This window comes from Alexandromys fortis, unplaced genomic scaffold, assembly GCF_014885135.2.
Source record: "Alexandromys fortis isolate MF-2015 unplaced genomic scaffold, M_Fortis_MF-2015_v1.1 scaffold_19, whole genome shotgun sequence".
In the NCBI taxonomy this organism is placed as follows: Eukaryota; Metazoa; Chordata; class Mammalia; order Rodentia; family Cricetidae; genus Alexandromys; species Alexandromys fortis.
This window is the reverse complement of record NW_026067890.1, coordinates 2,236,932-2,258,006: the sequence shown is the minus strand read 5'-3', so window position 1 is coordinate 2,258,006 and position 21,075 is coordinate 2,236,932. Positions and strand designations below refer to the sequence as shown.

Genomic DNA, 21,075 nt, shown 5'->3' with positions numbered 1-21,075 from the left:
GAGTCCTTAAGACGTCTCTTGAGTACTTATTTGCAAAATTGTCTGTGCATACTTTTTCCTGTAAGAATGAAAACCATATAAAATCCTACTTTGTCATTGTGTGTGATGGCATGGTAGCCATTTCTCCACTGCATACTACTGCTTTCTTCTGACTCTGTAGTTAGTGTCACAGTTGTCACCCATCTCTAGACGCAGTCGGCTATGCATGTTTGTTGCTGTGCTTGCTTTATTTCCCGCTTTATAACTGAAATTACTAACACGAAGCCACATGAACCATTGAGCCAATACAAACAGCTCTTCGGTTACCTTGATTTAGCATAGTTTCCTGCAGCCAAGCCTATTTCCAAAATTAAAAAAAAAAAAATTGTGGGTCATATACAACAAAAATTGACAGTGTAGGGTTTTATGTCAAACTGAACGTGATTTGGAGTTAAAATAAAAATTTGTCTACATATTTTTTGTGGTTAGCAATATTGTATTTTTGAAACAAAAAGGTATTGATTCTGCAGGTGTTAATATGTGTAGCTTTGCTTGACCCCAAGGTTCCTGTCTTCCTCTTGGGACTAGATTGATGGAGGTGCACGAAACGCGTTTGCAGGTTCTGGGCCAAAGTAATGCACAGTTGTCCAGGGTCCCTCTGCCAGCTTTGTGTGCACGACTCTCCAGAAGCATTTTATAACTGTTGCTTTAATGAAGTCACTAATTTTATATTTATGGTTGTGTGTGAGCCTAGCCTTTAACGGCTGAGCCATCTCTCCAGCCCTGAAGTCACTAATTTTAGAGAAAAGTCTGAGCACCAGCTGGTGGTTGCACACGTCTTTAATCTCACAGGAGGATCTCTGAGTTGGAGGCCACCAGGACAGCCAGAGAAACACTGTCTTAAACAAACAAACAAAAAACCTAAGGAAAGAGTTGATAAGCAAATCTTGGGGAAAGGGGAGTATCTGTACAAGAACCCTAACTATTGTTTCTTCCTCAGAATTCCATCATCCCCGGTCCCCCCTTCCTCTTTGGAGCCTGTTCGGTACTGCTGGCTCTGCTCGTTGCCTTGTTTATTCCGGAACATACTAATTTAAGTTTAAGGTCCAGCAGTTGGAGAAAACACTGTGGTGGTCACAGCCATCCTCACAGTACACAAGCGCCAGGAGAGGCCAAAGAACCTTTACTCCAGGACACAAACGTGTGATGACTGAAATCAGGAAGACTTTTCTATCGGCACCAAGGTCTTAGCTTTCACCTATAGTTCTGGATGTACATTCCATTTCCATCTACAATGTACTTTTAAGATTGTCTTAAGAAATATCTGCATGAACTCCGTGGGAACTAAAGAAAGAACCGGACAGTTTTCCAAAGATGTTACAATTTCTTTCTAAAAGAAACCTTTTGTTTATTAGTACCAATCTCTTGCCACTAAACTGTTTTATTATACATCTTTAATTAAAAGCTATATATGTAACTCCGCTGTTAGCACGTCTCTGCTACCATTTCCTTAAGGTGTTGAGCTTTTACCGTGCTGACTCAGTGACACAGTAGGTAGTATGATTGCGGACCTGTTCGCTTTAACATTGTAAAAGCCTGAGTCAGATTGTAATATTGTAAAATCTTGGGTCAAATAATTCAAAGCCTTAATGCAGATGCACTAGGATAAAGAAATGGTAAAGAATTATTTGCATTTTAAACAACAAAACTTGTGAAAATTGTAGAAAAACAGAATCATGTTCCAAGCCTGTTTGCCATAATTTTATTTAAAACATTATTCACTACTGTTTTTGAAGTAAGAAAATATCAGCCACTTAGAATTGAAATTGGGATGGTCAGAGAGCCTATACATCTATGTTCTGCTTCTTATACCACTATTCTTTTGATGTTTGCATAATCATAAGGACCTCAACACTTGAATACATAATCTAAAAATTATATAGTAAAGCTGGTAGCCTTGAAAATGTCAATGTGATATCTATATGTAGATAAATATATATAGTGGCCTTTCAGGACTGTCACAGTAACACTTTATTTACAGAGCTAATGTTTGTCCTAAATTTTCAGGACCCTAGAAGAGAGCTTTATACAATTACTGATGTGAATTTCTCTAAAGTGTATATTTTTGTGTCCAGTTATATTATTTAAAAAAGTGTTACTTTGTAAAAATTGTACATAAAGTATTGTATAGTTTACACTGTTTTCATCTTGTGTGTGGTTACTGCCTAATGCTTTTTAAACTTGGAGCATTCACTATGATTAAGGTCTCAATATGTAAATATTCTGTTAATAAAATTAAATATTTTAATGATTTTTTTCTTTTTAAAAAAGTCTTGATCTGTGAGTCCCTGTAAGGCCTGTTTGGGCTTTTATTTGTTACCATAAGCATTTTTACAGAAAGAAATCTTACCTTAACTTACCTCCTCTGTAGTTCATTTGTTTGCCCTCACCTCACCAAAAAACCCCTGAAGTCAAAAATGCAGTGTTTGCAAATCAACTGGAAATACTTGGATTTCATAAGCACAGGCAATACGAGACAGACAGTCTTTAATTTTCTACACATGCTTCTGGCATACAGAACTCTGAAGTTTGTACTTTATTAACAAAGGTCACAGTTCTTAGAAACATCATTAACAGCAACATTTTCATTATTAACACATGTACAGTTATACACCACAAAACAATCTGAAAAGTTGAAGAGGTAGAGCAAAGAATTAGCGCAGTCTATGTGCATGTACACTTAGCCGCTGTGAAATGTGCTGTCCTATCTTGGAAATGTGTGTTTATAAATAGTAAGGGTGGGAATCAAAAAAGCTACATGTCATATATCCCTTCCAAAACCTGCCAACCCCTTATGTATATTACACAGTATTTACAACAGTCCTGCATTGCCAAGACATTTCTTTCTTTCCAGAATTAAGTGCTTTCAAGTAACAATATTCTTAATCATCACTGGATTTTGAATTATACCCTTTATTGAAGATAGCTGGCAGTTGCCAGCATCTTGAAAGTGAGATTAAAAATCCCTGTCTTCCTGTGGTCCTGGTAAAGTTGACACATCACTACCTTGAAGTGTCTTCAGCTGTGTAAAGTACTTGGGGGAAAATGCTTTTTAATGTTTATGAATGTTTTGCCTGCGTGCCTAATGCACTCAAGAGAGCAGAGAGGGAAACAGGTCTCTTGGATCTCTAGTTACAGACAATTGTGAGCTGCCATGTGGGCAATGGGAATAGAACTCCCAGTCCTGGAAGAACAGCCATCAACCACTGATCCCGTTTCTTCAGCCCCTTGAGACCTTTTAAAACTATCACATGATTGTTAGCATTTTACAAGTAAGATTTGGGGTCTTAGTAGGATTTTAATGTCCTTTGGGTAGTTGTCAGTAAGAACACAATGGAACCTTAAGGTTAAAGATTTGTGTTTTGTATGGCCATTCATACACGGGTATTTATTTGCACATGAGTGCAGTGTGTGCCAAGGAAAGGTTCTCTCCCTCTCCAAGAGCATTAAAGGTCTTAACTACTGAACCATGCTGTTGCTTTTTGGTTTTTTTTGTTTTGTTTTGTTTTGTTTGCAAACTACTTAATTTCCAAGGAATACTTCTTAGTAGATTTAGTAGTGAGAAAGTAAATTGTAAATTTCAGTAGTTAATTTTCTTCTGTTATCAACAGTGCAAATTTTGGTTTTATAAAAATACTGTGAATATTCATGATGCCATTATACTGAAGGAATTTTGTACTCTAAAGTCAGCCCAGATGACTGACTAAAACAATTTAGCCATGTGAATACAATGTCCAAATTATTTTTACATAAAAATACATAAAATTACTTCATAGATGAAATGTTTCAGGGAAAAGAATTTACTATGAATACTTAATTCATTTCAGCGATTTAAAGTGCTTAAGAATGTCACTGGGTAGGTATATCAACCAAACTCCAGGGTAGAGTCCATAACCAGGAGTACTTGGGCTCCACTGTTGTGGTTTGGTATTTTTGTTTGGTTATTTGTGTTTCTTTTTGAGGGAGAAAATACATGAAATTGGGTGGGTAGGGAGGGTGTAGACCATCTGGAAAGAGATGGAAGGGGAAAGAATAAGTCCAACTATATTGTATGAGCCAGGCATCTGGGAGAGGCAGGTGGATCTCTTGAGTTCAAGGCCCAGCTTGTCTACAGTACAGGCAAATTCCAGGGTACAGAGAAAAACCCTGTCTCCAAAAAAAAACAAACCCAAAACAACAAACTTTAAAAGTATAAGGACTTTGGTGTAAAGATCAATAATCACAGATGGAAGCTATTTCTCCCAATTCTCAGGTGGCAAATTAATAATTGCTATACTAGTAAACGTGATAGCATGAATCACAAGCTTTCTAGTTACTATTCCCTTGTAGGGCACATTTTTCTTTAGGCTGTTTCTTATTCAGACCAAGTGGTAAGAATCTGATAAAATTCAGTGATATTTTTAGAAACATTCTGTTTACAGAATAAAAAATACCATTTACTCAGAATCTTCGACAATCTCCTAAGTTTGTAAATGGTAACAGTATTACACAGGATTCAGGTGATCTAACAGGAACAAGAAAAATTGGTTTTGTTGTCTAAACTGTCAGTAAGAAATGAAAGGTGTTGGATTAACTATTTGGTAATTGTCCAGGAAAATATGCTGAAGATGAAGAGGGGAGAACTGTGGGTTTGGAAGATGTCTGTAATGCTCCCATTATGCCATCTTTCTGATGGTCTGCAAAAGAGGACAAAACACACAACCTGTTACTAATTCAGTCTTAAGACACATTTAGTTAAATTGTACCATGTGTGCCCAGCACAGACATCTCCTCACCTGAAGTACTAAACAGATTCTGGCTGAGTCCACGTAAAGGAATGCTAGCTTCTCTTTTCTTCAAGTATTTGGATTCCAGTCCTAAATTTTCACTACTTTAAAAAAAAAAAAAAATCTTTAAGTCATTTTAATGTTCATTTTCTATGTGTGTGTGTGTGTTGAATGTCCCTAGTCGAAAAATTCAGTATGCTCAAATACCATAGTACAAGATTTTTTGATGACCCACATGATGCCACAAGTTGTCAACCCCAACATCTGTTGACCATTTGACAGATGGCTCAGTTGAAACAGGTGCACCGAAGACAAAACAACATATAATATACCTGTGGGCTGTGTAGAGGAGAAACATCAATCTTTTCTTTCAGGCTTAGATCACATCTAAGTATGTATTCCAAATATTCCAAAATTCTAATGCCTCAAAAGCCTAAAGTACCACTGACCTCAAATGTTTTGAATAAAGGACACAGCCTGCGTACTCTTCATTGGTTCTTTAAGCCAATAAAAAATATCTATAATGCATTCCTTCTGAAAAAGGATTAAACTTTAAACTCTACTAAGAACTGGGATGAGGACTATTTGAGAAGTGAAAATTCTGTGAGTACCATAAGATTTTATATAATGGCAAACACAGGAAAGAGATGAGAAAATACAGGAGAAACCAGCTTATATGCTGAGAATGTTATCTTGAGTTTATTGGAGTCAATAAAACATACTATTAGAGCCGTGAGGTAGTGGTGCAGGCTTAGCACTTAGGAGGCAAAGACAGGTGGATCTCTGAGTTTGAGTCTACAAGAGTTAGTTCCAGGACAGGCACCAAGGCTACACAGAGAAACCCTGTCTTGGAAAAACAAAACAAAACAAATACTATTAATACTATTAGAACAAAAAAAGCATGTAAGTGACACATGACAGAAGAAAATATCATTAATCTAAAAAAGTCTGCATGTATATTTATTTTTCTGTGTATGGGTGTTTCACCTGCATTTCTATCTTTGCACATGTATGCAGTGCCCTTGGAGGCCAGAAGAAGGCTTCATGTCTCCTTTGAAGTTACAGAGGGTTGTGAGCAGCCAAGTAGGTGTGAGAATCAAACCCAGGTCCTCTGGAAGAGCACCAGTTAACCATCTCTGTAGCCCTCCTTCTGAGACAGCGCCTGAGCTTTCTTGCACTAGAGATCTGGCCATCTCTGCCACTTGAGTGGTGGAATTAAAGGCATGTGCCACTATGCTTAGCTTTAAAAAGGATTTCTATGTACAAACCCAAATATTTACAGAACAGTCTTTATAAGAAAATCTAAGAGGAAATCCTATAATTTAAAACCATATACAGGAGAAGTCACTTTTTCACAGGTAAGAGTAACTCAGTGAGTACTTACTTTTCTTTCTCAGTTGAACAAGGCCTGCTAACAGCTGTTCCTGGCTGCGCATCTAGCGATGAGCTTGGTTTTGTAAGCTGCAAGTTAAACTGAACCTGTGGAGAGAACATAGCTCATGAACTCAGGACTGAGGCTGAGCCAAGTGGTTAGTTTTAGTTCTTGATAAGTCTAGATAATGAAAATAAAGGTTTGGCCTATATTTTACAGCACAAGCACATTCTTTTGATACTTAAAAAGAACCTGACTTTTCCTCACAAAACAAACCTCACACGACACATGAGATGAAGAACACAAGTGATTCTCCTAGTAGGTACTTTGACATGAACACCAATGCATTCAGGTCAACTACAGGACTGAAACTAGCCAAGGTTTAGTTGGCCTGGTAGCACATGCCAATATCCCATGTGCTGGAGGGATCAAGAGTTTGAAGACAGCTTGGGCTACATAGCAAGGTTCTGTCTTGAAAATAAGAAAAAAGAAAACAACACAATTAACAACAGCTTTACCTTTTGTATTCTGAAAACCATGCCTTCTAAATGGCTATCAAAGACTGCTAAACTTATTTAAAAATTCTAAGGAAGGTATTTTAATTTAAATTGTAAAATAACCAAAATTAAGAATAACCAAATAAGAATACTACCACACAACAAACAATACCAAGGAATAAAACTTAATTAAAGAATCAAAACTACTATGAAACTTGAATGCACTGAAGAAAAAAATTAAAACATTAAGTATTAAACAATTTAATATAGCTAAGATATCCATTCTACTCAAATTCATTGGCAAACTTTCCATCAAAATCCCAAAGACATTCTTCCAAGAATTAGAAAAAGATTCTAAACTGTATGTGGAAGCACAAAGGCCCAGCAGAGAATGCAATCTTGAGCAAAGCTAGAGGCGTCATTATATTGATTCCAAGTCACACTACAGAGTCACAGTAACCAAAACACCACTGCACTGGCACAAAAGGAGACACACATATCAATGAAACAGAAGGCAGAACCCAGAGATAAACCCATGGAGTTACAGTCCACTAGCTCTTGCAAAGGTGCCAAAAAGACACACATGAGAAAGGACATCCTTGTCAGGAAACTTGTCAGGAAAGTGCCAAAAGACTGAACTTAGCCTCTTGCCTTGTATAAATATCAACTCTGATGAATAGAAAGTTCTTAATGTAAGACTATCAACTCTAAAATAAAGGGAAAAAAACACTTTAAGCCACTGGACGAGCCACAACTGCATGGGAAAAAAAGTGAAAACTGACAAATGGAACTAAAAATCAAAAGTTTCTGCAGGCACAAGAAGCAATCAGCAAAGAAACAGTCTTCAGAATGGGAGAGAACATCTGCTCTCATATAATCCACAGAACTCCTGCCCAGAATACACACACCAAAAATTCAACAAAACAAGGAATCTAATTTAACATATACGAATGATCTAAATAGATACCAAAGAAATAAAAATAGCCAATATGAAAAAACTGCTTAATGATTTTAGCTATCAGGGAAATAGAAAAGAGAATTAAAGTGAGGTAACTTTCTGCCCCAGATAGAATGGCAATTATCAAAATAAAAACAGGCAAATGCTGAGGAGGATTTAGCAAAAAGGAATTCATACCCTGTTGCTGACAGTTACTATAAAAATCAATACAGATGTTCTTCAAAACAGCACACATGGATTTACTAGGAATTTATTTCACTCTTGGGTGTACAGCCAAAGGAATAAAAGCCAGAATACAAAAGAGATAAATAAATGGAAACCAATGTTCATCACATCACAGCTCTACAGCTAACACAGAATCAGCCTAGGTGCCCATTAAAATGTACGAAAACACGGTGTGTATGATCACACACACACTGGAGCATCAAATCATTTGTACAAAATTGATGGAAATGAAGGATATTACATTAAGGAAAACAAGCCAAACAAAAGTATCTCTATCACAAGTCCTCTCCTTTGTGAAAGTAACACCAACAATCCTCAAAATCAAGACAAGGGAGACAAGGAAAAGACGCAAAATACAGGAAGCAAATAAGAACAGGGTAAACCTTGAGAGCATACACAATGATGCTGAAACTATCTAAAACAGTGGTGGCATGTGGGCACAGCACATTTAAGAAACAAGTTATGATTCTCAGCATCAAATACATATTACAAAATAATCTTAGGAGCAACACATGCACAATCTGACTCCAACTAGTGAACCAAAGGGGTTCTGGTCACAGGCCACAGAATGGTCACTAAATTTTGCACAATTGGGATAGATACAAATGGCACAGCAAATCCTATAAAACCAACTGACACAGAAACAGTCTGGAAACAAGTCAGACCTTAAAACTTCGATTGAGTAAGAATCTCTTTTAATTTTTTTGATGATTCCTTTTTATTTTTTTATGTGCATGGGTATTTTGCTTGCAAGTACATCTGTGTGAGGATATCAGATCCCCTGGAACAGGACAGGAGTAACAGACAGTTGTGAGTCACCGTGTAGGTGTTGGGAACTGAACCATGTCCTCTGGAAGGGTAGTCAATGCTCATCTCTTCTTTACCATCTGAAAAGAATCTAGAGAATCACAATAAACTACTTAGAATAGAATCCTAACTACTTAACAAAGAATCAGGAAAATCTAAGTGACTTGCTTTATTGAAAGAGAACTCCAAAAACACCACCATAGGATTACAAACATCAGATTGCAGGAAAATGCTTTAAAGCACCTATTATAACCATGTGTTTAGCAGAACATTCATGAAACAAATGTAAAAAATAGAATGTAGAACTTGAGGGTAGATCACCTGCCTGGTGAATGAGAAAAGAAATAAAAAGGAAAGGGAAGGGCATGACTGCTGCTAGGCATGGTGGAGGAGAGTTTACTGCAGATGTGCAGAGAGCACAGCCAGAGGCACGGACATCTGGAAGCGTCCAGAGTGGGCATGACCAGACTGAGCTGGGCCATGTGGGAGATGGGGAGGGGAAAGGAGAGGAGGTAAGATGAGGCAGGGGGGAGAAGAAAAGCGGCAAGGGGAGCCAGGTGCAACAGTCAGGCGGGTAACCAAAATGTCTGGATTGATTATATAGGGAAGAGCCTCTGGGGGAAGGGCAGTTCAGTCCCTGGGCTGGAGAGTTCATGGTAGAGGGTGGGGTATGCCTGCCATCACACCCTTTAACAGGTAGGAAATGAGAGGTGCTGGGAGAACCTGGCAGCCACGTCCTGCTTTGATATGTTAAATAGGCACCTCAGCTGTTTGTTCAGGGTTTGAAACTTAACACCTGACCTGCACAAGGTTCTAGATTCTGTTCTTGGTACTAAGAGAAGGGGGGAAAAAAGAAAAGGAAACAAGAATTTTAAAAGGCCTTTAATCCCAGCACTTAGGAGGCTGATGCCAGTGGATCTCTGTGAGCTCAAGGCCAGCCTGGTCTACTAAGTGAGTTCCAGGACAGTGAGGCCTGTTACACAGAAAAATCCTGCCTCAAAAAGCAAAATAAATAAATAAATAAAAATAATAAAAATTAAAACACCCAACTAAGCACCAAAATGTTAGTTATAATAATGATGATCAAGAAATGAAATGGATAGAAAAAAATCTTTGCTAATAAATCAAGGGTGAGAGGATTGTGTCTCATACCACTTGCAGCCATGTCACCAAAAATTTTAGAATTTGCTGGCTATAAGTATGCCCTATAGACATAGAAATTCTGACAGGAGAATAAGAAAATTGATTTTCTTATTTAGTATGATTTTAGCAATCTTTCTTCAGCTTGCTGACTTGGCAGAACAATAAATAAAAACAGAGAGGTAAGTGAAAATAAGCCAAGATTCCATAAACTGATATCTAGTGTCCCAGGCTTTTTTTTCTTTTTGGGCAACCAATCAGCTCCCAAATCATGACAAAGAGACTTATTATTAGTTTTAAATGCTTGGCCATAGCTTATGCTTTTTTTTTTTTCTGGCTAGCTCTTTTTCTTTAATTTAAATTAGCCTGTTTCTCTTCATCTACAATTTGCCTTGGGCTTTTTATCTTTTCTTTCCGAAATACTTTTATTCCATCTAGGTGGCTGGTGGCTGCCTAGCTGGCTGGCCCCTGGCATCTCCCTCCTTTCTCCCTTGTTCTCCACTCATTCTCTAGTTCTCTCTTTTCTTGAGCCTACATTTCTCCTCCTACATATTCTCTCTGCCTGCCAGCCCCACCCACCTATCCCTCTTCTTCCTAGCTAATGGTTGGTCAGCTTTTTTATTAGCCCAGTCAGGTGTCTTAGACAAGAAAGGAGAAACAAATGCAACCTATTTTTATATAATTAAACAAATACAGCACAAACAAATGTAGCACACGTTTATACAGTTAAAGGAACACTCTGCAGCATAAACAAATGCCTAAAGTCATGCTCCACAACAAGCTAGACTCCACAAACACTTGATGCCTGTATTTCCTTTAAGCACACTAGACATTTAGTATTCATCTAATGCATTACCTACCAGTTAGTAGCTGACCAATCAAACGCACTTTTAAAAAGTGAAAAATTACTCATATGCCAACAAGTTTTTGTAATCTTTCAAAATAGCTCATTTGGCTACCTTTGGTCCTGAGATCGGATGGCTGGTGTTTTTGGCAGATACTACAGGAGGGAAAGCATTCTGGAATGCAAACGCAGAAGAGACAGGATAGCCAATTCCACAGCTTGGGTAATTTAGTCTATTATCAACCTAAAAACCAAAATAAAAAATGATTGGAGATTAGAAATATACCTAAATTATAATCTAAAATATGCTGACCTAGAAGGCAAAGTGTCTGCTAGTAATAATTACTAGTTAATAGCAGTATCTCAGAGGCTAATTTTCTCAAAAAGTCACCACAAAATGGTGCTTTTAAATAACCAAAGGCTGGAACTTCTTTGGTCCATCAGGAGGGCCTTCCAGACTAGCTATATAAGTATGGGTCAAAGAACCTCCTGGGTTTACCACTGAATGGCGATAACACAAAGCCTGCCAAGGCATGTCCTTTATCTAGTCCTACTACAGAGAAGGTGGAAGTGTGAGGACTCATCAACAGTCATAAAATAACTTTGTCAGACAGAATAAAAACAAGACTACTGTCTTTTAGCAGAAAAACTGAAACAAATGTGTGGTTCTACTAATTTTAGTATCTTGTCATGAGAACAGTTTCTTAAAAGAGGCCACTTGAGCGCTCTAATACCAGTGGCAGGACTATAAAGCCCTTACAGTTATTTAACAGCACTCATTAAAGAGTCAACTTTTCTAAGCTTATAATTGAGCCCTAACCATTTCTTTTTGTATCCCTTTCCAATTGAGCAGCAGTCTTTTCCAAGCTTTCCACAATGTAGTACAGTTTATGAGAGTATATTAAAAATTCAATTAGACATCTAAATTTAACAATAAGTGGCAATCCCTCATAGCCAGCAATATCCCTCTGGTGTACAGCTGGGGTAACTGTTCTACGTGATGGGGCCTGCAATAAGCGATCATAGAGCCTCAGCAAGTGTCGGAGAAAGTGGGACTTTACCATGGATAGCTAGCAAACTGCTAGGGAGTAGAAAAAAAGTGGCTGAGTCTCTACTTATGTCTTACTGATTAAGGCAGGGGAGTGTATTAAGGCCGAACTGTTAGTGGTCAGAGAAGCCACAACTACAAACGTCAACCAGGACAGAAAGCTGTCTGGCCCTTTCTGTAGCCTAGCAGACTTTTGTCTGTGTTCAGATATGATTGAAGAGTGCTCTTGCTTTTGTGTTGATTCATCAACAGACCACATCTGATGATGATATTCTATGTAATTGTTATGTTCAAGAGGAAAGCCTAGGTCTTTAACCATAATAAGCAAGCGCTTATTATTAGCCTTGCCGTCTCATAACACCAGGCCACCTCCTGGATCTAAAGAGCTGGCTTTCTTCTTCCTCCCATTCCTTGTGAGGCAAAGACTAAAAATGTCTCTCATGATGAAGTCTATGTTAATATGGCTGCCTCCCCACTTTGTTTACTGACCAAATCAATGTAGGCTTTTCTCCACAGTAGTTCCAAACCTGAGCTTGATTCTTAACAATCTTTCTCTCTGTGTGTGTTCATGTGTATTTAGTTTCAGTACTTAATAATTATTTCTATAGAAAAGACTTATAAAGTGTGCCCTTTACACATACATACACATACATACAAGAGGAAAGCCTAGGTCTTTAACCATAATAAGCTAGCAGCGTCACTCACATCATCTCAACTCTTACCACATTCAGACTGGGAGAAACCCCACTTCTGATGGTGGTGCTGCTACAACGTGCAGGTGGAGTGGTAGAGGGTCCCAGTGTGTCTTGTTTTCTTACCAGCTGGTTTTCATTTAGTTCTTTGTTTAGCCACGTGATTACTTAAATAGAACAAAAAGCAGAACAGAATTTCATTTTAGATTTTATTCTTTTGAATAATTTAATGTAATTAAATGATAATTAGTACTTTCCTTTCTTTGGTTTTTTCACACAGGTTTCAACCACGCAGGCCAAGTTAATGCTCTTTCTGCCTCAGTCTCTCACGGGCTCAAATTCTAAGTGTCCAAGACCACACCAACTATCAGTAGTTTTTGCAATCCTACAGCTGCTTTACACCAGTCACACAACATAAACTTGGGCACATGTTTGTAGTTAAAGATGCCTTTTTTTAACAACCAGCACATGAGAATTCTTATAGCTTCCAAAGCACATACTTCTACAACTCAAAGTCTGACTGTTTTTGCTTTTAAAACAGTATCTTATTCTATGCCTGATGCCTAGTTCTTAGAACTGAGAAAAGGTTCAATGACAGTTAAATCTTGCCAGGCATGGTGTCACATGCCTTAATCCCAGCACACTCAGGGGGCAAGAAGCAGACAGAACTACACAGAAAGCCCCTTTCTATAAAACAAAATAAAGCAAACTTAAAGCAATATATGCTTTAATATATTAAAGCAAACTATATGCAATAATTTCATTTATCTGCACTTTTACTAATTCAGATAAAAATTTCAAGTTAGCAATAAAATGAGGCAAAAAGCCTCATTTACAGAAAAATATAACTTACATTTTTCATTATTTTTTAAAAGTTGTTTACTTTCTTCAAGTTTCTGAACTGTAGTTTCTAATTGCTCTTGCAATTTGCATACCTGAAATACATCAATCACAAGTCAATAAAAGTTACAGACTAAAGAAATGTATTTACTACTAATTACATAACTGACAACTACTGAAACCACTAAATTAAGTTGGGCGGTGGTGGCGCACACCTTTAATCACCGTACTCAGGAGGATAGGCAGGCGGATCCTGAATTTGAGACCAGCCTCATCCTCAGAGCGAGTTCCAGAACATCCAGGACTACACAGAGAAACTGTCTCAAAAGCCAAAAATCCACTAAATGAAAAAAAAAAAAGATTCAACTATGTAATTGGGTATATATTCTCCTATTTTAATGTTTAAATATTTAATTACATAGTTGAATCTTTTCAACTATGTAATTACCTATCCAATCTGTACATATGAGAAGCAAGGTTTTAGATTATTGATTACTAACATTGCAAACTAAAGTGAGTTATTAACATCTACCTACTCTAGTGGGCTTTTGTTTAACAACAACAACAACAAAAAAGGCTAAAGCAACTGTCTTCATACAACCAAGCTGAAGTTTTACCATCTATGGGGGAAGTTCACAACTCTCTACACAAAGCAGGCACAACCCAGAGGCAGGAGACAGTGACCACCTCTTGCTCTTTGGCTCGAAGAGACTGCCCGGCATCCTGCAACTCCTTTCGCTCCTTCTGTAGCATCTCTTCCTTCTCAGCCAATAGTTTTTCTTGCTGAATAGTAACTGTATTCTTCAGTTTCAATTTACCCATGAGAGTTTTAAGATCCCCTTGTAACTTCTTGATAATTTCATTTGCCTACAAGAGAGCCTCATATGAATATTTATGCAAGTCAATGAAATATTAACATTCTGCTAAATATTTCAAAGCAAACCTTCAGAAGTTCTGCTGATAATGATTTTATTGTAGCTTCAAGTTTTCCCAGTTGGACCTGATTTTTCTCACCATTTTCTTCTAAAGCCACCTGATATAAAAACAAAACACAAGTAAGGCACTGTATTTATTTAGGGAAAGCATCACTAGTAAATGTGGTCGATTTATTTTTAAATTTTTACAAAAGACCTTTTGTTCTTGGATTGTATCAAATGCTTCTTTTGTTCTCAGAACAAGCTGGTCTTTATCCTTGATTTCCTGTTCTAACACTGCCACTTTTGTTTGTAGCTGGTTAATATGCTTTTCTTTCTCATGGCATTCAGCATCCAGAGTACAATTCTCTCTTCTCAGAGAAAGGACCTCTTGCTTAGCCCGCTGCAGCTCCTGGGGTGGTTAGGAAAAGGAATTATTACACACTTAAAAGGAAAATGAGTCAGTTGGTTATTTAAAACTAAGGTATCTTGCTTGGGGTCAGAAAGATGATTCAATGGATAATAAAAGCACTGGTTGCCCTTCCAGATGCAGGTTCAATTCCCAGCAACCACAAGGCAGCTCACAACTGTTTCTAACTGTTGAGTCTCAGGAAATCTGATGCCCTCTTCTGGCCTCCGCCAGGTACATACATGGTGCAAAGACATACATACAGGCTAAACATCCATACACATAAAAATAAACAAAGTAATATCTAGGGAATTATTTTAACAAAAATGTTTAATTTTATAATGCACAATGATGGTTTCTGGAGCAAATCTAGATATCAGACAGACTTGACTTCAAATCACAACACATGTACAAGGCAAGTGCGCAAATACTTTTATAAACTTTCTTGACGTGTGCACTCAGTTTTAAACACACATGCACATACAAATAAATGAAATTTTAAACAAATCTCTAATGCAGGTTCCTGGGAAGGAGCTGACATAAGATCACCCTTCAGATAGTCTTTATTGGGAAACAAGGTCTTGACGAGCCTGAAGAGGGAGAGAACACACAAATCTGAGGGGAGCTAGGCTGGGACAGGTACAGCAGGATAGGGGCCTTGACAGGAGACAGACCCTTTATTCTCAAGAACAATGCAGGTCCTGACTCTTAATGATTCTCAAGGGGTGAGCAAACTGCAGACCATGTGACCTAGTCTGATCTGGCCTCTGGGCCAGGGTGCATGAAAGCAGGAACTAGGGAGGACCATGAATTTCTCTTACAGCAACAAGTGGGAGTGGGTGCAAGACACAGCCCAGCAAGCTTATCTATTCTGTCCCACAGACAGAGCAGCAGGGTTCATGGCAATGACAGCTGTGAGAAAAAGCCCTGTCATCTAACATAAATCCCCAAGGACTTCAAAGCCCTTATGTAAAATGCTGAACATATTGGCTGGACATATAACAGTAAATATCCAATGATAATCACTTTAGAGCATTAATGCCTACAATGTTTAACTTCACATAATTATGAAACCGAGCATTCAGAGATAACAAAGTTCCTCAGGCAGGAGTTCTACTTTGCAGGTGTTCTGGCTTCATTTCCCGCTGAAGGCACTACATGGAGAGGTTCTGGAAACACGAAAGTGGGGCTTACCACAGCAAGTTAAGTTGCAGCGACTATGTCCTCAGAGCTGTATTGTGTCATGCCCCTGTACTGTTACAGTTCCCTACCCACTTCCTGTCTACTATGAAAAGAACAGCCTCTTTATCACATTGGACCACATTGCATCAAGTTCAAAGTACAACCAGAATGAAGCCTTTGAAATGCTGAGCCAAAACAATCCCCCCTGAAGTTGCTGATATCAGTATTCTATCACTGATACAAAGATAACACAATGAGGTTATATAAAAATCAACATAATTAAGATTGTTCATACACTGGCCCATTTGGGGGTTTAGACAGCATTATTATGAAGCCATTAGCCACCCAAGGTACCAAGCCTGAAGTCAGGCTTTATTCTGAGCACTAGACAGGCAGTGGCAGTTGGATCTGAGTTCAAGGATAGTCTGCTGCACAGAGAAACACTATCTCAAACAAACAAACAAAAAATCAGCCAACAGTGGTGCTTGCCTATAGTCCAGCCTCTAAGAAAGGTAAAGTCAGGTACTAGACTAAGCTCAGGAGTCTGGAGAACACAGAAAACCCTGTCTTAAAAAAAAAAAAAAAAAAAAAAAAATCTGAAAATAACTTAGACTAATGTTAAGTAGCAACTATCATTAGTGCCAAGGCATCCACAAATATGCTGTGGCAAGCACCAACACTGCTTAGCCTTCTTGATGTGTAGGGTATGAAGCTCACTGCAGGGCACTTGGCAAGCATGGAGGAAGCCCTGGTTAAATCTCAGCAGAGCAAAAACATACTCTAGGTGCAGAAGGAGACAGGCAAATAACTAATGGGTTATAGTCCTCTTCCTTCCCCTTGTTGGCTGTAGGATCTGAAGCAAATAACAATAAAAGTCTGCAGTGCAGCCCAATTATCTCTACAATGAGGATAATAGCACCTACATATGGGGTTAATTTCTGCAGGTTACTTCCACAGTGTCTGTCATTACCCTGCACATGCTCAGTAAGGATTAGCTATTGTCTAGCAGTAGAACGCTCAGTGGTCATTCAACTTCACCATAGCCCTGTGAGACATGGACACTGCACTAATATTAGAAGACACACTGAAAGAATCTGGGAGATGCCCTTTTATTTAATATTTATTCAAACATCAAACTAAAACACCCAGTTTATCTCAGTTCCTTCTTGAATTAGCACTTTTATCGCATCTGCTATCCCTATTTTCTCTACATTGAGATGAGTATGGCAGGGCCAAGAGATCTCTGCAGAGCACCCAGGGAGCACACCTGCTCAGCAGTAGGTGCAAAGTGAAAGCAAGGACTCCACCTCAGCAGTCCCTAAGTGGGACAGGAAGCAGCCAGCACTCTACCTCTTCCACACCAGCAAGTTTCGCTTTCAGTTCTCTGACAGTGGCGTCTCCTTTATACTTCTTCTCAGTGAGGTCTTTATTAGCTGCCTCTAATTCAGACAATCTGTTTTGAAGCTGGTGGATATTTCGTTGATGGAGGGTTTCCAGCTCCTTTTTCTGTTGCTCATGCTGCTGCTGGTACTGAACCTGTGCCTATTATAGAATGATATGTCAAAGAAGAAAGAACAGAAACAAAATTAGGAAAAAAAAATCAAAAGAAAAATAGTCATAATTTCTTCCTCATTTTCAGATTTCCCTGCTTAGAAAAAGTCAGTTTCAATTACAGATATCATGAAAGAAAGTAAGTCAAACAAAGGTATATTTAACACTATTGTCCTGTTTGTAATTCCCCCAACACTCAAAAGGTATAAACCCGAGGAGCAGAGCCACAGTCATTCTCTGCTACACAGCAAATCAAGACCATGTAGCCTGGACTACACGAGACTCTAAAAAAACAGAGTAACCAGAATGGTGGAGGCAGAGTAGACATTTCTATAGAGTAAAAATATATAAAATCCCCAGTCACACATATTGTTTAATAAGAATGTAGATGAAAGAAAAGGTGGGAGCGAGGTGTGGTGGTACACGCATTTAATCCTGCACTCAGAAGGCAATGGCAAGTGAATCTCTGTGAGCTCCAGGACCGTCAGGTTCCCCAGAGAGACAGAGAGAGGAATGCAGTGACACTGCTGTGGCCGTCTGCATTAGTGAGTACATCTCTGTCATTCAGAACTCATCGTTTGAGTGTCATTTACCTTACGGCTCATTCCTGTACCATGTGTTTTATCTGTATTGTGATGTAGACTTTTCTTGCTATTATTCCCTAAACAACACTGTACAACTGTTTACATGGCATATACACTATACTAGACATTATAAGTAATCTAGAGATGATCCAAGTATAGATAAGCACAAGTTATATATAAATAGCATGCCACTTTATAGAAGGGACTTTTGAACCTCTGTATACTATATATATATACATATATATATATATATATATAATATATCCTGGGTAATTTCAGACCCTTATAGATACTGAATGACACCTGTACCTAACAAAAAATTCATGTTTAGGATATACAAATAATTCCTAAAAATAAGTAAGAAACAGAAGGCCCGACCTCCCCAGGAGCAGCCAGTAGGCCCAACAGGGAGCGCCAAGCAACCTCTGGCATGACCCGAACGTTGGCCCCAACTCTACCACAAGGAGCAACCATCTTAGCCTTGGACTCACTGGCACCCGGAGGAGTGACCACTAGAGACACAGCCCCAAGTACATGACTTGGAGGAAAAGATGGGTAGACAAGGTAAAAGCACACGCAACAACACAAAGAACAACATGACACCTCCAAAAAATAGTGATTCTACAACAGCAAGACTTGAACACCACAACACTGATGAAGCAAAAGAAAATGATCTAAAAAATAACTTTAGGAAAATGTTTGAGGCACTTAAAAGAAGAAATAAAAAATTCCCTCAAAGAATTAGAGAGAAAAAAAAATTGGAAGAAATCAACAAATCCCTTAAAGAAAACCAAGAAAAAGCAATCAAACAGGTAAAAAAAAAAAAAAACAATTCAAGACTTGAAAACTGAAATAGACAATAAAGAAAACACAAACCAAGGGAGTTCTAGAAATGAAAAATTTGGATAAAAGGTCAGAAACCACAAATGCAAGTATAAATGGCAGAATACAAGAGATGGAAGAGAGAATCTCAGGCCTTGAAGATACAATGAAGGAAACATTCATCAGTCACAGAAACTGTTAAATCAAACAAAAGCTTAACACAAAACATGTAAAAAATATGGGACACCATGAAAAGGCCAAACCTAAGAATAATAGGAACAGAGGAAGGAAAACTCAAAGGCACAGAAAATATACTCAACAAAAATTGCAGAAGAAAACTTTTCCAAAAATAAAAAGGACATGACTATGAAGTTACAAGAAGCTAACAGAACACCAAACAGACTGGACAAAAAAAAGGCCAGGGGGGGGGGAGGGAGGCGGGGGCTAGCCACATAATAATCAAAACACTAAACATACAGAATAAAGAATATTAAGAGCTGAAAAGGAAAAGGCCAAGTAACGTATAAGGGCAGACCCTATCAGAATTGCACCTGACTTCTCAAGGGAAACAAGGAAAGCCAGAAGGTCCTGACCAAGCGTTATGCAGAGATAAGAGACCATGATGCCAGCCCAGACTACCATACCCAACAAAACTTTCAATCACCATAAAGGAAGAAAACAAGATATTCCTTGACAAAACCAGATTTAAACAATACCTAACCACAAATCTAGCCCTACACAACATACTAGAAACTTTGTGTAGAAAGAAAACTCCAACCCAAGGAAGTCAGCTACACCCACAAAAACACAGACAATAGACAATCTCACAGCAGCAAATCCCAAAGAAAAAAAAAGCACACATAATAACATCAACAACAACAACAACAAAATAACAGGAACTAGCAATCACTGGTCATCAATATTCCTTAATATAAATGGATTCAACTCACTTATAAAGACACAGGCGAACAGATTGGATACAAAAACAGAATTCATCCTTCTGCTGCATACAAGATACATACTTTGACCTCAAAAACACCTTAGAGTAAGGGATGGGAAAAAAAAATCCAATCACATGGACCTAAGAAATAAGCTGGTGTAGTTATCCTAATATCTAACAAAATAGACTTCAAACTAAAATCAATCAAAAGAGACAAAAGGACATTTCATATTTTTCACACACAAAAAAATCATCATGAGGGGGCTGGAGAGATGGCTCAGTGGTTAAGAGCATTGCCTGCTCTTCCAAAGGTCCTGAGTTCAATTCCCAGCAACCACATGGTGGCTCACAACCATCTGTAATGGGGTCTGGTGCCCTCTTCTGGCCTGCAGATATACACACAGACAGAATATTGTGTAAATAATAAATAAATAAATTTAAAAAAAACAGGTCTGTTATTTAAAAAAAAAAAAATCATCATGAGGAAATCCCAATACTGAACGTGCATGCCCCAAATGCAAGGGCACCCTCATATGTAAAAGAAACTTTACTAAAGCTTAAATCACACATTAAGCCCCACAATACTAATAGTGGGAGACTTCAACACTCTACTCTCACCAATGGACAGGTCTGCCAGATAGAAACTTAACAGAGAAATAAGGGAACTAACAGATTTTATGACTTAAATGGACTTAACAGATATCTACAAAACATTCCATTCAAACATATATATATAAAAAAAACAAACTTCTCAGCACTTCATGGAACCTTCTCAAAAATTGACCACATACTTGATAACAAAGCAAACCTCAACAAATACAAAAAATTGGAATAACCCCACATATCTTATCAGATCACCATAATTTAAAGTGAGATTTCAACAGCAACACTAATTTCAGAAAGCCCACAAACACATGGAAATTAAACCTGAATCACCAATGGGTCAAGGAAAAAATAAAAAAAGAAATTAAAACTTCCTAAAATTCAATGAAAACGACTTCACAACATGCCCAAACTTATGCGAAACAATGAAAGCAGTGTTAAGAGAAAAATTCATAGCACTAAATGCCTACATAAAGAAGCTGGAAAACTCCCGCACTAACGAATTAACAGAACACCTGAAAGCTCTAGAACAAAAAGAAGCAAACTCACCAAGGAGGACTAGACAACAGGAAATAACAAAATTGAGGGCTGACATAGACAAAACAGAAACAAAACAATACGAAGAATCAATGAGACAAAAAGTTGGTTTTTCAAGAAAAATCAACAAAATAGACAAACCTTTACCCAAACTAACCAAAGGGCAGAGAAAGAATAACCAAACTAACAAAACCAGAAATGAAAAGGGGGACATGACAACAGACACAGAGAAAACAGAGAATCATCAGGTCATACTTTAAAACCTGTACTCCACAAAATCAGAAAACATAAAGGAAATGGACAAT

At 38.0% G+C, this 21,075-nt stretch overlaps 2 protein-coding genes across 4 annotated transcripts in view; one reads left to right on the top strand and one right to left on the bottom strand.

Moving 5' to 3' along the window:
- The window catches only part of Mfsd14a (major facilitator superfamily domain containing 14A), a 35,186-nt gene extending 32,896 nt beyond the window's left edge, over positions 1-2,290 (top strand). For both annotated transcript variants that reach the window (XM_050148673.1, XM_050148587.1), the window contains exon 8: positions 980-2,290. In XM_050148673.1, the coding sequence (XP_050004630.1) occupies positions 980-1,186 (207 nt within the window). In that variant the 3' untranslated portion in view covers positions 1,187-2,290. The remainder of the gene's footprint in view (positions 1-979) is intronic.
- A 219-nt stretch (positions 2,291-2,509) lies between these two features.
- Sass6 (SAS-6 centriolar assembly protein) overlaps positions 2,510-21,075 on the bottom strand; it is a 39,249-nt gene continuing 20,683 nt past the window's right edge. The window contains exons 8-17 of one of the 2 annotated variants that reach the window (XM_050147714.1): positions 17,084-17,275; positions 14,360-14,554; positions 14,172-14,261; positions 13,916-14,095; positions 13,242-13,323; positions 12,419-12,555; positions 10,764-10,892; positions 6,190-6,284; positions 4,815-4,909; positions 2,510-4,715 (exon numbers count right to left, since the gene is read on the bottom strand). In XM_050147714.1, coding sequence (XP_050003671.1) covers positions 4,609-4,715; positions 4,815-4,909; positions 6,190-6,284; positions 10,764-10,892; positions 12,419-12,555; positions 13,242-13,323; positions 13,916-14,095; positions 14,172-14,261; positions 14,360-14,554; positions 17,084-17,275 — 1,302 coding nt within the window. In that variant the 3' untranslated portion in view covers positions 2,510-4,608. The remainder of the gene's footprint in view (positions 4,716-4,814; positions 4,910-6,189; positions 6,285-10,763; positions 10,893-12,418; positions 12,556-13,241; positions 13,324-13,915; positions 14,096-14,171; positions 14,262-14,359; positions 14,555-17,083; positions 17,276-21,075) is intronic. The other variant, XM_050147798.1, reaches the window with a different exon arrangement.